The following is a 13,971-nucleotide window of genomic DNA, read 5'->3' on the forward strand; positions in this document are numbered from 1 at the left end:
TCCACTTTTCTCTGTGTCTTATATATTCTGAGATGTTGCAGATGTAAGCTGTTCTTCAGATCCTCTTCACTTACCATGTGACGTGTTCCAAATTCACAGTTTGTCCAAAAAGCACTTGAAATAAGCCAACACTTAGGTTTAAGGTAACTGCAGCAGATCAGCAGTTTAGAAAAGTGTTGATCATTCTTAAGAACAGGGTGGAGGAGATCCTGGGATGAATGCACTATTAGCACAAAAAGTGAATGCTGCAAATACTGTATATACAGCATGTTCACACAAGAATGCATATCTATATATAACTTAAAAATTTTACTGTACAATAATGTCTCCATAAACCTGTAAACATAAATGACACTATACAAATAAACAGAGTAATTGCAACCACTTTACACTTCACATACAAACAAAATTTTTAAACACGTTTACATTTACAGTCACACAACATTATAGGTAAGGACTTGCATGTTAAAGGTCCAGCTGCTACTGTTGGCTCATTGTATCCTTCTAACCCCAAGGTGACAAACCCACTTTTTGAAAGGATTAATGGCGGCATGTTTTAATGTCTTATTTCAGCTATTAAGGTGTAGTGGTTGGTGCTGCTTCATCATGTTATCCTGACTTTGAATCCTAGATCTGTAAGTCAGCTATGTAGAATTTATAATTTTCCAAAGTCTGATTTTTTGTTTATATCCAGGTAATCTAGTTTTCCTCCCTCATTGAAAAAATGTTAGATTAGGTTTATATGCAGGGTAAGATAGAACTCATGTGTATGTCCCATTAAAAATAAGAATTATCCTCTAGTTAAGACTTAGTTGGATCATGATAAAAACAACCATATAATTAAAAATTTTGGAAAATTGTTCTCTGAATTAACACTGCCAGGTACTTCTGAATCCATAACCTACAGTTGGTCAACAAAGGGTTCAATGGTTACAATGAAAAGCTTTTGCCCACTCTAGGTCCAAATTGCTGCACCACCTAGCATACCATGTCTGATTCACCCTTCATTCTAAATAAAAATCCAATCTATATTTATTTGAATATTGCAGGCCAGTATTGCTTTATTTTCAATGGTTCCTGCCTTGTACCTTTTGCTCTGGCACCCCACAAATGTGTATTTGGAAAGATCAGGTTTGGCAAAAGGAGGGAGGGGAGAAGAATATTAATAACCTGTCCTGTCTAAAGCACTGGGGAGAACTGCAAATATTGTATGAGCTCTTTGAATATGTACACAAAAAACAGAGTTATTAAATATGCTTTGACTGTGAATGGCATTAAATTTTACTGTGTAAACTTTACTTTGTTTACTTTGTAAAACATTGTTTACCCAATATGCATACTTGGCATTAACTCGATGTTGACAAATAAATTGCTTATTTGAATGCATAAAACTTGCCAACATTTGCTTTCATGCTTTATCTTCAGAATCTATTGATACATTATTTGGGAGGAAGAGGGATTAACAAAAGCAGTAGGGTGGCACAAACCCCAGAGTCCTGGGTGTTGAATCCTGGTTCTTCACTGTCTGTGTGGAGGTTGCATGTTCTCTTTTTGCCTTTGTTGGTTTTCCACCTACATCCCAAAAATTGCCAACTCTAAAAGACCCCATAAGAGTTGGTGTGTGAATGTTCTCTGCAGTGCAGTAGTATTCTGTCCTGAACTGTATTCTGTCTTGTGTCCAAACCAGCTCTGTGTAGATTAGGTGTAGTGATGAATCAAAAGTAGTCAGGTATAGATGTACATGTTTTGTGCAATTTTTTTTCTGTTTTGGTTCTGAACTGGATCAATTGTAACTGTGATTGGTCCAAGGTCTCTGTGACTCTGTAAAGGAAAAATCAAAATCAGAAGCTGGATGGTCTTGATGGTGGTATAGCAATAAAGGAACCATAGCAAGGACATAGACCCTGTTGGGTACTTAAGGGACAGTGTATGAGATAAGTGTGCTATGAAATATGTCTTAATATCAAATCTGACATTTTAGGGGAGTGTATCCTAGGGTACCTGTTAAGAAATTAAGGGAATATTGTTTCACCATTACCATCTTCTCTCTCCTGTTCCTATTGAGGTCTGTGGTTAGCAGTGCACTGACCAGTCTTCCCTATATCCTCAACAACTTTCTCCAGCTCTTCCTGAGGAATATTCTGGGATAACCAAGAAATTAAATAATTTCAGTTTATTCTTTGTGTTCCTTTCTGTTTTTGCCCAGTGGTCCCAATTTTCCATCTCCAATGGGAGGCACTCTAACTACTTGCCCTCTTTCATGACCTTGATGTAGTGGAAGTGTTATGTGTTATGTCTATGTTGACCTTCATAAAAGACCTACTTAAACCTAAACAGAACCTCATGCAGAATAGGGATACCTGGGGAGCCAAGCCTGAGCACCTGGTGGTCAGCTGACCCTTGAAACCTTTTGTGCGCCAGCCTAAAAATGCTGCATGGAGCTGGCATGTTGGCTCACCACTTACAAGGCAAAGGCAATTTCAGTTAGGTGACAGGTGTTTGATTTTAAACATGTAACAAGTGTATAATATTGTCCCATCCTTGGACACCCTTGGGATTCCATCTTTAAGTGCACACAAGGTAAGTCTTAATTGGAATTTAATTTTCAGGAATGCAATCCCCATTGTCCTGGCTGTAGTTATATCTGTAAGAGCATTTTTATACCAAACACCAGATGTTTTGACAGATAACCTTTGTAGTAAAGCTTAGCTCAAAAAGCACTACACAAGACTGACTTCTTGATGAAAGTTTATTTCTATTGCCTCCATATATTTTGGCAAAATACATAATAAATATTGTTGGGTTTGAATACTTTTCTTTTCAACTTGAAATGCAATTGGCAACTTGTAATACATTTCTTCAAGTTGCAAATGAGTTTGCTTTATCTGCATAAATATTATGAAACAGTGCTGCACAGCCACTCTTAAGTGCTCTCTTTCGTCCAGACAGAGTGACTATAGAGTTTCCACATCATCTTCCAGCAGGCATTGGGATAAAGCACAGGCAAGGTGATCTCTTCAGCTCCATTACATGCACTGGCTGTGGAATCTGACCTTCTCTAGGATGTAGTCACGAATATCTTTAACCTTCTGGTCCAGACCTAGCAGAGTTAAAGACTTCTGATCCAGCTCGTCTACACCATCGTAGAGTGAGTTCTCTGTATCTGCAATCAGAGAGCCACAGAGTGAATGCATAGTACAATAGTGAACCATAGAACTTTCACTTAACCCTAAAGGTTACTGCCTGACCCAGCATCAATACAGGGGTGCAGCGGTTAGTACAGTTGGCTTTAAATTGGAGGCGACCCATTCAAAGTCATGTTCTCTTATTGTACATACAGCATCTGCTTGAACACTCCCACATCCCAAGGAAATGTGTTAATAGATGTTTTCTAGAATTCTCCAATAGGAATGCGTGTATGAGTGTTGTGCTCTGTTCAAGGTGATAGGGCCTTATAATTGATAATGTGGGATCAGAAAACAGATGAATGGATAACATGCATCAGGACAGATCTATGCTTCTATGTGAAACAATGTTGATATTCATTGAAAGTCTCATCCATTTCCATTTATTTGCTTAGCAGATGCTTTTATCCAAAGCAACTTACAAAAGAAATCAAAATAATCAAACGTCAGTCTGGGAAAAAGTGTTATAGGATTTGATCATTGATCATCACAAGGGAGGAGCTCAGAACAGAATACAAACTGCTTAGAATTAATAGGTTATAAAACAATACCAGCTAATATCAATTAAACAGAAATTCACCAAACACTTGAGTCTTAAAATATTTCTTAAACAAACTAGGGAGTCAGAATTTCGAATTGTTTGCCCTGGCTATGTGAACTGGAAGCTTACTCCTAAGGGTGTGACACGGTCTGTGTGGTGATTTTAAAAGAAAGGTGAAGTGGCTAAGGCTTCGGGCGTTCACAGTAGAAAACTCGAATATCCAGAGAAAACTATTCCCAAAGTTGAGAAAACACTGAGAAAAACAAGCTCTTCAAGCAAACTCAAGCCTGAGGAGATGTGAAGCAGCAGTGCTAACAACTCTACCTCTGATCTTCACTAAATACACCTCACTAAGTTAAAATCCATGGAAATAATTAAAACAAATTAGTTCATTCATTTTACCCAGCAAGGTAATTTCTGAAAGCCAAATCTAAGTCAGCCAAGAGTCCAGTTGAACAAGATCGTTTGCAGGGCTTCAAGTGAAGCAACGAAATGACTGTAAAGAAAACTTACACTCACTTCGGCACTCATACAGTTGGCTATTCTACATCTAAAACTTTCTGCCCACTCTTCACGTGTTACTATGGCCAACACCTAATGTGTTCGTGTTCTGTGACTGAATGGGCCTAATCATTCAAGAAGAGAAATGTCTTTCCTCGATTTCGATATGAAGATGCTGACTGACCTTTGTAAAAGACTACTTTTTAAATGGAGTTACGAATTATGGATAGAGAGGGCAGCTTCACAGATTTACACATGTTACTGGTACAGTATACAGCTTTATAGTTTACAGATTTATCATTATTGTCATGTATACAGACTATAGTGGAATTCTTACTCGCATGTGCTAATCAGCGCTCAGCACATCGCTATTCTACAACGCCATGATTATTTTTTCTTATCTGCATAAGCTATTTGGTAATTGAACTAGTAGTGATGCTGGTATATTATTATTATACATGTAAAACTTAAATATACATAAGTCATCCCAGCCTGTTTCATTCAGTGAAGGTTTAATCTAAAAGAGCAGTTTATTTACATCCAATATATCATCTTTTTCCAGAATGAACTCTGACTGGGTTTGTATTTCTAACACACAAAATGACCAGCAGATTTCGTGTCTTATCTTATGTGTTATGTCCTCCTATAGTCTTAAAAAGAACATTTTATTTTATTGTTTCTGAAACACAACAGTAGCCTTACCTTGGATTTCATTCATAATGTATGAAGTCTCCTGCATCAGTCCTTCCACATTGTCCCGTAGCGCCACCATTCTCTGACCAGGTTCCCCAGCAATCCCTCCTTCTCCCTGCCCTGATTGCTTGTCCTTCATCTTCTGCTTTAGCTTGTCATATTGCTGCTGCAGAATGTCAAACTCCTGCCATTGGAGACAAAATGCTTGGTTGTAGTACAAATTTGAAACTGTACACCCAGGAGCCTTAACATATTTCAGTGGTTTTTTTTTTTACATTGATTGGCGCAATACAGCCTATGTCAATGTGAGCACAATTTGTCCAGGTTGTTAAAAGTAATTCCAAGGTCAACGTCAGGGAAAATAACCAGTCACTCCCTGAGCTATGACACAACCAGACCTATGCATCCAGTTATCTTTAAAAGTCACATAATTAAATTAATGTTAAAATGTGTGTCTTGAAGGTGATTACCATAAATTTCTGTTGAATACACTATTCTATGGACAGGCCTACACCATGAAGAACAGTAAACAGAATCTGAAAAGTATCTGATAATTGTCTAATGTGGAAAGGTATTTAGAAAATGAAGGTGAAAGCCCCCCAAACCAAGGTCAACAAATAGAGAAATCACAGCATGATACAACTGTCAATCAGTTTAAGAAAATGCTCCCCTCTAAAGATGAGCATTCAGGTGGAACAGACAACATTTAGAGAGGCCACTACAAGTATATCAGCAGATATCTAGGCTTGAATTACACTAGTCAGGCAGGTCATTAGGATGCCTATGTCAAATCCATCAGAGTAAAGGGAATTTGTGAGCATACAGCTACAATGGCACAGCAGCGGAGTATGTCATTGAAGAATCGTGACAATGCTATTGGAGCTCAGTGAATCTGAGTTTGCAGAGTGGCACATCACCAAGGAGCTTATGGACACTGCACCAGAATTAAGCGAACCAGTGAGATCACAAGTCGGTTGGTTGTTAGGAGCATGTGCTGATACAGCACATTGCCACACCCACCACATGACAAATCAACTCAGGATCCCAGATTAGGGACTAGTGCAGCCATGCAACTGGTGACACCTCAGCGCCACACTAGTTCAGGTGAAATGGAACAGTGTGAGTTTTTTTATGGGGACACAATAAATTTGACAGAGGAGAGGGGATCATTCCATCCGTTAGACTTCTTTGTTTAGTTTATGGCTAAGCTGTTTCTATTTCTTATCTAGACACTACCCCAAAGACAAAGTGCAAATCAACAACAGCTATGGAGCTACAAACCAACTACATTGATTTAATGGAGTTGACTGTAATACTGGGGTTAGTCTTTCAAACTCTTCAATTCAAGTCGAAGTGAAGTGACACTACTGATCAGTCTTCTCGCTAAGACCATGAGAGACCTCATTGACAAAACAAAAAGCAGATAGCCCAGTGAAATCTGCTACTTGAACACAGGAAGATTAACTATGAAAAGCAATAATGAATTAAAATGTGGGTCTTATTCTGCCTTTCTATTCATATTCTCATTCTTTTCCTATTTTCCAATCCCTCTTACCTGGCTCCTTGCTCCTGCTTCTGTTAAAGCTTGGTCTGCCAGTCCTTGTGCTTGGTTTGCCATATAGCCATTCCCATTGATCAGTTTCCTCAAGTTGTCCATGGGGGGTTTCATATTCTGCATCTGAATGTCCATGTCTGTGATGGTCCTCTCAGCAGGCCTTAACTCATCCTGAATCTAAAATCAAAGCAAAGAGGAAGGTAACATATCACTTCTGCATCTGTATGGCTTTACGAATGAGCCCACCTAGAGGCTCATACAGTGATTCACACTGGGGTGACGCTAAGTGATAAGTTATTTCATTCCACTCACCTGTAAAATCTTGTTGTCAACATCTTTGACATTGTTCAGCAGATCTCTAATCTTAGACCTTGCCTCATCAAGGGAGGTCTGTGCGCTGCCAAGATCATCCACCACACCATCTACCTTCTCCTCGACTGTTATCGCTTGATCCCTGAATCATGAATATGTAAGACACACAATGTTGATTAGAATGAGGAGGTTTATACTGAAGGAGTTTCATTTTGATCGAGTTCTGTCTCTAACTCTATAATTCAGCTACCCTCATTTGTGATGCCAATAACAACTGGATAACTGGATCGTTAGATGCCTGCCAGATGTTATCAGTATTAGCATCCTTCCTGGCAATTTTTGAAGCAGACAGAAACTGTATCAACATCAAAAAGCAAATTTCCATTACTCTGTCTGCTTCTTCTGACATCTGACCATAAGTTTTAAAATTTATGAGGCTGCCTTTTGGTATTTAATTTTACTGCATGTGTTTTGATCTCATGGCTCTTAATAAAGTGCAGCCAACTACCAAACAATTTATTTTTAGTTTGCTGACTTATCAGCCTTTAAAACAAATAATCTTCTGCCCATCCGTTATAATTCTTCATTTTTATTTTGAACTTGTTTTAATAAGAAATATTTAGATGAATCGGATGGATGTGCTCATTGGGCTAAATGTTTTGTTCTTGTCACAACATTTCTAATGTTCTAATATTCTAAAGGAAGCTCAAAGTTACATATGGATGGATTTGTACTGCCACATTACCTGGTCCTCTCGGCCTCCTGCAGCAGCTGTTTGGCTTTGCCAATCTCTGATCTGGTAGTTTCCATTAGTCTGCTGATATCTGGCAGAGAACCTGCAATCGCCTTGATCTGGTCCACTTTGTCTCTGATTTCTCCAATGCTTCCTGGGAGCTTCATGTTGAGCACCTGCTCACTCACTGTCTGGATGACTGCAGGATCCATGTCGGGAGCTGGTGACATTAAAGAAATGTTTGCTGCTGTGTTATTGGAGAAGATAACACAATAAAAAACAGATGCTCCATTTGTTAGAGATGAGTACTGTTGTAGCCCATGGCCTTCTCCAGCAAGGCACTGCTATCATCCTCGGTGCCCCTTTCATTGCTTTTCCCCACTTAACACTTTCAACTCAAATGTTAGTGCTACAGACTGCCTTTTAGCACAGTTCTATACAGCTGCCCTCCAGCCACAGGAATGTGCCATGGGTACCCACTTGTACTGCTATGCCACATCCCCTGATCCAACCATTTTTTCCTTAAGGATACTCATCCAATTAACAGTGTCAGAAAGCCAAAGCATATGCTAACATCCTCGGGTGCAAAAATATAATCCCAGCCATAGATGGGCACCATTTCATTACAGGACACACTCACTCTCATGCCAACACTCAACCAGGCCTGACCAGTTCTGGTGATTTAATCTAGTGCTTCTTTAACTCTGAGGCTACGAAATAAGTTGTTTGATTTGAAAATTCTAGGAGATCAAAGTGCTAGACTTGAGAGTATGAGGACTTTGAGTTCCTAAAAGGATACAACAAGCTAAGCTTTAATCTCCTTTCCTCGTAGTTCCCTTTCCTCTCTGTGGTTCATAGAGGGCAGTGCCCTTTTGTTTTTTAGTTCGCTAAAAGCAGAGCTTGGTCCCAGTATTAAAGCAAATTAATGTGTTTAAAACCCTATTCAATTAGTTTTACTCCAGGAGTAAATTGCCACTGCCAAAGAAATTCTATTATAATTTTCTCTTCCAGTAATGTATTGGGAAGAGAAGAGGGGCTTGAGGAGCTTTGTTTTGGCTAGGGGGGGGGGGGGGGGGTGCGGGGGCCCTGGAAGAAAATAATTTCAGAGGTAGATGGGGTGAACATGTAAACACAGTGACAGGGCTGAAATTCAAACCTATTCTCCTTTAGCTGAGAGGCATGAGCACTTTTTACTTCACCATCATAGCCATTTTCTGTTAATCAAAATTCAGTTATTTATCTCATTCAGTCCTACCTGATAGAAACTCTCGCACTTGCTTGATGAACTGCCTGGTATTCTGGATCTCCTTCTCCAGCTTTGGCCTTGTTGTGCTAACCTGATTGGCCAACTGATCAAAAGTCTGTTTCATCCCATTGGCTTCATTCACTGTATCTTGAATCTGGGCCAAAAACATTATAGTTAGTTTTCTCAGTTTATTATTTATGTTCATTTCAAGAAAGAGTACAAAGTGATGAAGTCCTACTTATGACAATTGCTAATGTAATTGTTGTATGGCTCAGAATGCCTAAAATGCCAACCTTTCTTCAAATAAGCATCTATATTTCTGAGATTTATCCACCATAAGCTACTAAGAACTCATCTGAAACCAGTGAAAGAAATAAACTTGAAGAGTGGAACAAATGATTGTGTGGCCTCTGTCTCACATCCACAACAATAAATAAATCACAATGCAGAGGGGTAAGTGAGAAAGAAGTTACACAAACCCATGCATCTTATCCAAACAATGAAAGGCAGTGGTTGTAAGAATTGTTTAATGGAGAAGTGATGAGAAATGTATGGAGGTGCAAGAATTTGTGTAACATACCTTCCGAGTAGCTTGCCTGATCTGAGCGTTCAGATCATTCAGTTTCGCCTTTGTCGTGTCGGCTATACTCTCCGCCTTCTTGCCTAATGGCAGGGCACCTCGGCAGTCTACTGTGGTGCTGCATGGCACTGCATTAGGTCCTGGGCACAGGGCTCCATCACATTGCTCTGGAGTACAGGGCTCTGTACGATAGCTTCCACACACCTGCCAAAAATAAACAACTCAGCTTAGTCAAACCCCTCCTGCATAAAACACATTTGTGCAAGCAACTCTTTTGGCACTCAAGAAGTTATTGAGTAGTTATTATGATCAATGTTGAGGCTCTCAGAATATATCTTCACAAGGAAAGTAACTTCTGAAAAAATGTGAGCATTCACAAGTGTGGCCACCAGGGGGCGCCCTAGCTCCCCAAACCCAAAACAGACAGACGTGGACACAAGTAAAGCACAACACAACAGTTTTATTTGGTTGTGGGAAACGCTTCCTTAACCGTTTTCCACCAGTACACCTCACAATAAAGCACATGCACCATACAATAAAGCACAAAGCAGCACTTTCTCCTTTTTGGCTTTGTCTCTCCCTCTCTTCTTCTTCTCTCTGTCCCTGTTTGCCTCCACTCCTCCTCCAGCAAACTTTGTCACCTTCCTCCTGACTGTGGCTCCTGAAGCAGAGGCAGAGAGCTCCTTTTATCCTGCACCCAGGAATACATGCCGTGGCCTGTTAGCATGGTCCAGAAGCACTTCCAGGTGAGGTGGAAGCCTGACATTATTGCAGGGCCCTTGGTTTCCTGCAGCACCCCCTGATGGCACCCATGGAACCCAACAGGACTGTGCTGAACTTTTAACTTCCAAGGAGCCCTGTGGGAATCTAAAGCACCACTGCATCCCGGGAGGAGTTGCCATCTAGCGCTCCGTGGGAGATAATGCCTTGTTTGTGTTCTCTCCCCTGATCCTTTCATTAACAAGTTGTCTCGGCTAGGTAAGGGCCCGATCCGAACACCACACAAGATTTTCAAATAGTTCCAAATCTTGGTCAGCTGATGTGAAAATTTAGAAAAAAGGAATTGTAAAAAACAAGGTCCTATTAACATGTAAAATTTGCAGCAAGCAAATGCAACCAACAGCACGGCAGTGTGCACTGATTTTTTTGGTTTGCCTAGTCTTCATTGGATCTTGCTCAAGTGAGCAGACCATAAACCTGCGACATGTACATTTTTTTTTTGTTCACTTTGAGTTTATTTAAACTGGATACTGTTCTCTCAGTTTTCCTTCAGTTTTGTATGACCTGGTAGTTATGATGTAGCTCTGTATGTCTATACTGTTGTTAATAGAGTTACAGCTATTTAAAAAACATGAAATCTCAGTATCTTCAAATTTATTATTGGACAGACTGATGATTAGCCTCAGAGAACTAGTGATTTGGGCTCAATTCCTGAACCTGGTCCTTGTCGGTGTAGAGTTTGCACATTCTCCCTATGTCTGGGGGAGTTATTTCAGGCATTCTTTAGTTTTCCTCCAACTTGACTCTGAATTGGTGCTGCAAAGGACTGGTGTCTTATCTGGCGTTGTTTCCTGTCACACAGCCAATGCTGCCATGACAAACTCTGAACTGGATTTGGCAGGTTTGAGAATGTTATGGTATGCCATTGTAAATTATAGTTCTCAACCTAAATGAAAAGCAGCTGAAGTTTCCAAACAAATCTACAAACAATTGTGACGAGAACAGATCATTCAGCCCACCATAACTCATCAATCCCTTTTCATGTACGGTAACTTCTACAAGATATCATCAAGTCCTGATCTGATGGTCCCAAATGTTTCATAGTTTTATCACATTGCTTGGTAGCTATAGTAATTCAACAAATCCATGGTTCCCTTTGCAAAGAACAAAAATTTCTACCGTTTGCACAAAATTGGCCAAGTTCTAGGTGTTCTAGCTGAGAAACTTAATTTAAAATAACATCTGGCATTGACTGTATTCATTCCCTTCATAATTTTGAAAACCTTTATCATGACTTTAAGTACTGCAAAAAATGCATTTTTTACTCATTTACTTTTACCTAACAAGACCTGAAGAGCTTATTTTGGTGTTAATCACACTTACTGTACAAAACATCAGTTATATGGTTATTCATTTCTGTACAGTGAGGCATTTGATATGCTGGTAAAATTACTTATGAATACAAAGTTATTTACAGGTTGTTTATTGAAGTGTGTGATATCAAGATACATACCTGTACGTCTCACTTAGTGCACTGCTGACTAATCCAAAGTAAAGTTATTTTAGTAGGCCATGTTACACAGATGAATAGCCTGCCACTTTACTGATGCTTTGCAAGTGTCATTAACACCAAAAGAAGCCTTTGTTAAGGTCCTGTTACATAAGAATAACTCCTTCAATTTCACTTAATAGTTCATACACCTCAGTACTGGAACCAGTCTATTTGGTTATCTCTGAACTTTCAAGAGCTAATATATTGTTAAGTGCAAGTTGAAGTTTATTAACTTGTGTATGTAGTACAATGAAATTCTTATTTGCATGCCTTCTCTGAAGAGTGAAAGTAGTACAGTATCAACTATACAGACAAATAATTCTAAAGCATACATAGAAAACAATGCATAGATGCATTGCACTGTACAGTATGTATATATATATATATTGTGATGGATGGCCAGTGATCCTGCCCGGACGGGACGCCCTTTATATGAGAAGACTGGGGGAATGGGCGCACTACCTGGAGTACCTCCCCCGGGACACAAGAGGGCATCCCCCTGGGTTTACATTGGGGCCACGGATTTGGAGCTCAGAAGCTCAACCCGCTGGGGGTCCGTGGTCATCACCAGGGGGCACCTGGACAGCTCCAGAGTCTGGGCATACAGAGGTTTATCGTGGGACACCTGGAGCACTTCCGGGTGCACTATAAAGGAGGCCACCTCACTCCATTCAGAAGCCAGAGTCGGGAGAGGAGACGGACAGAGCTTGGTGGAGAGGAGTGGAGGCTGTGAAGAAAGCATTTGGAAAGGCCTGGACTTTGGGGGAGTTTTGGGGTTGTGTGCACCTTTGTAAATAATAATAGTTGTAAATAAACATGTGTTGGGTCTATTAACGATGTCTGCCTGTTTGTGTCCGGGCTGCTTTCCACAAAATATATATATATATATATATATATATATATATATATAGCAGTGTTTGTGGGTCCTAGCTACCTAAAAATCCCACAGAACAACAAAAACTACTGTGACTTTGTAATACATGCCCAATGGAGGCAAATATAGTTAACATGTTTGCTACAAAAGGTAAAAACTGAATGTGACAGGGAGCTGTGTTTATTTCAGTTAAACATTTACTTATACAGTTATCCAACAAACCATTGGTGCTTTTATCTTTTTGTTTTGATAAAGTAATTTCAGCTTGGATTTTCTTCATGGACGCCACCATTTTGCTCTTGAGTTTCATGGTGGCGGCCATTTTGTGCATGGTAATAATGTTGGCAGCTACTGTAGCCAGGGTGGAAACGTTGAATGTTACCATGTGATCGTTATTAAGATTGCAGCGTCCTAGTTCAAGTCTTTCTCTAAGAATAAAAATTTTTGCATTTAAATTTCTTTAGGGAAAGTTTAATTTTTGTTTTCGAAACTTCTTGCTTTGTATCTTGACTATGATTTTGATGAATGCCTTTTTTGGATTTTACACTTCCTCTTGTGTGATCTCTTACCTGACTCCTTACAACATCTTTTGCCTGTTGCTTTTGTTTAATTCATCTCCTGATCTGGGGATTCCATCCCTACCATTCTGTCTTTATTCTCTCAACCTAAAAACCATCACAGATATCACATGATTGGATAATTAATGGTACTTGGCAAAGACAGACTGAGGGCCTGATCAAGGTACAGCCAAACATGGAAGGTGTGACCGAAGGCATAACATTGTGTGAGGTGTGACGAGAATGGGGGTGTATTGTGGATGCCTTAAAAACTAGCCCCATTAATTGCGACTGCTGTAGCTGTAAGCCCAGTCTTCAGGCTGCATCATAATCCCCTGTAGTTCTAATACATCCACTCACTCCTGACAGTGGAAAGAGATGGCTTAGAAGAGACAGGATTTTTACTCTTTCCTTACCTTCCCCGCTGTAGGAGTCAGGTCTGGCTGGTTTTGCACCTGACTGGAAAGATGCTCTAGGTCTTGACGGTTTTTCTCTTGATCCTTCCCCTCCATATCCTCTGCTCTTTTCTGTATTATTAATGATCTTTTGACAATTTCCTCTGCATTAGCAACCTTTTTCAGTGCATCTCCAGATTGATCATAGGCAGACCGGATGGTGGAGAGTGAACCTGAAGAAGAAGGTGAACATTTGTTGCTTGTAACAAGAACACAGAGAACAAAACCAAAAATGTCAGAATAATTCAAATAGATTTTTAATTTGAAATCAGGGCTTTCTCTTACTCTTGTTAAGTGGACTTTATAAATAATGAGGTTGTTGAAACGTACTAATAATGTCAAGCTTTTGGGTTTGATCGGGCACACAGCCTGGTATACACTCTTTATCACTGGCCTTTAAAACTCAAAGTTCAAACCCCATTGCCAACTTAGTGAATCTGAGCAAGTTACTTAATCCTCTTGAGCTC

General features: G+C 39.8%; 1 protein-coding gene across 1 annotated transcript in view; it reads right to left on the bottom strand.

Moving 5' to 3' along the window:
* Positions 1 to 2,731: 2,731 nt before the first annotated feature.
* lamb3 (laminin subunit beta 3) overlaps positions 2,732 to 13,971 on the bottom strand; it is a 60,769-nt gene continuing 49,529 nt past the window's right edge. The window contains exons 16-23 of the mRNA XM_028797070.2: positions 13,466 to 13,677; positions 9,347 to 9,550; positions 8,776 to 8,920; positions 7,533 to 7,740; positions 6,788 to 6,929; positions 6,476 to 6,652; positions 4,930 to 5,104; positions 2,732 to 3,163 (exon numbers count right to left, since the gene is read on the bottom strand). Of these exons, the coding sequence (XP_028652903.2) occupies positions 3,027 to 3,163; positions 4,930 to 5,104; positions 6,476 to 6,652; positions 6,788 to 6,929; positions 7,533 to 7,740; positions 8,776 to 8,920; positions 9,347 to 9,550; positions 13,466 to 13,677 (1,400 nt within the window). The 3' untranslated portion in view covers positions 2,732 to 3,026. The remainder of the gene's footprint in view (positions 3,164 to 4,929; positions 5,105 to 6,475; positions 6,653 to 6,787; positions 6,930 to 7,532; positions 7,741 to 8,775; positions 8,921 to 9,346; positions 9,551 to 13,465; positions 13,678 to 13,971) is intronic.

The sequence above is a fragment of the Erpetoichthys calabaricus genome, chromosome 3 (assembly GCF_900747795.2).
Source record: "Erpetoichthys calabaricus chromosome 3, fErpCal1.3, whole genome shotgun sequence".
In the NCBI taxonomy this organism is placed as follows: domain Eukaryota; kingdom Metazoa; phylum Chordata; class Cladistia; order Polypteriformes; family Polypteridae; genus Erpetoichthys; species Erpetoichthys calabaricus.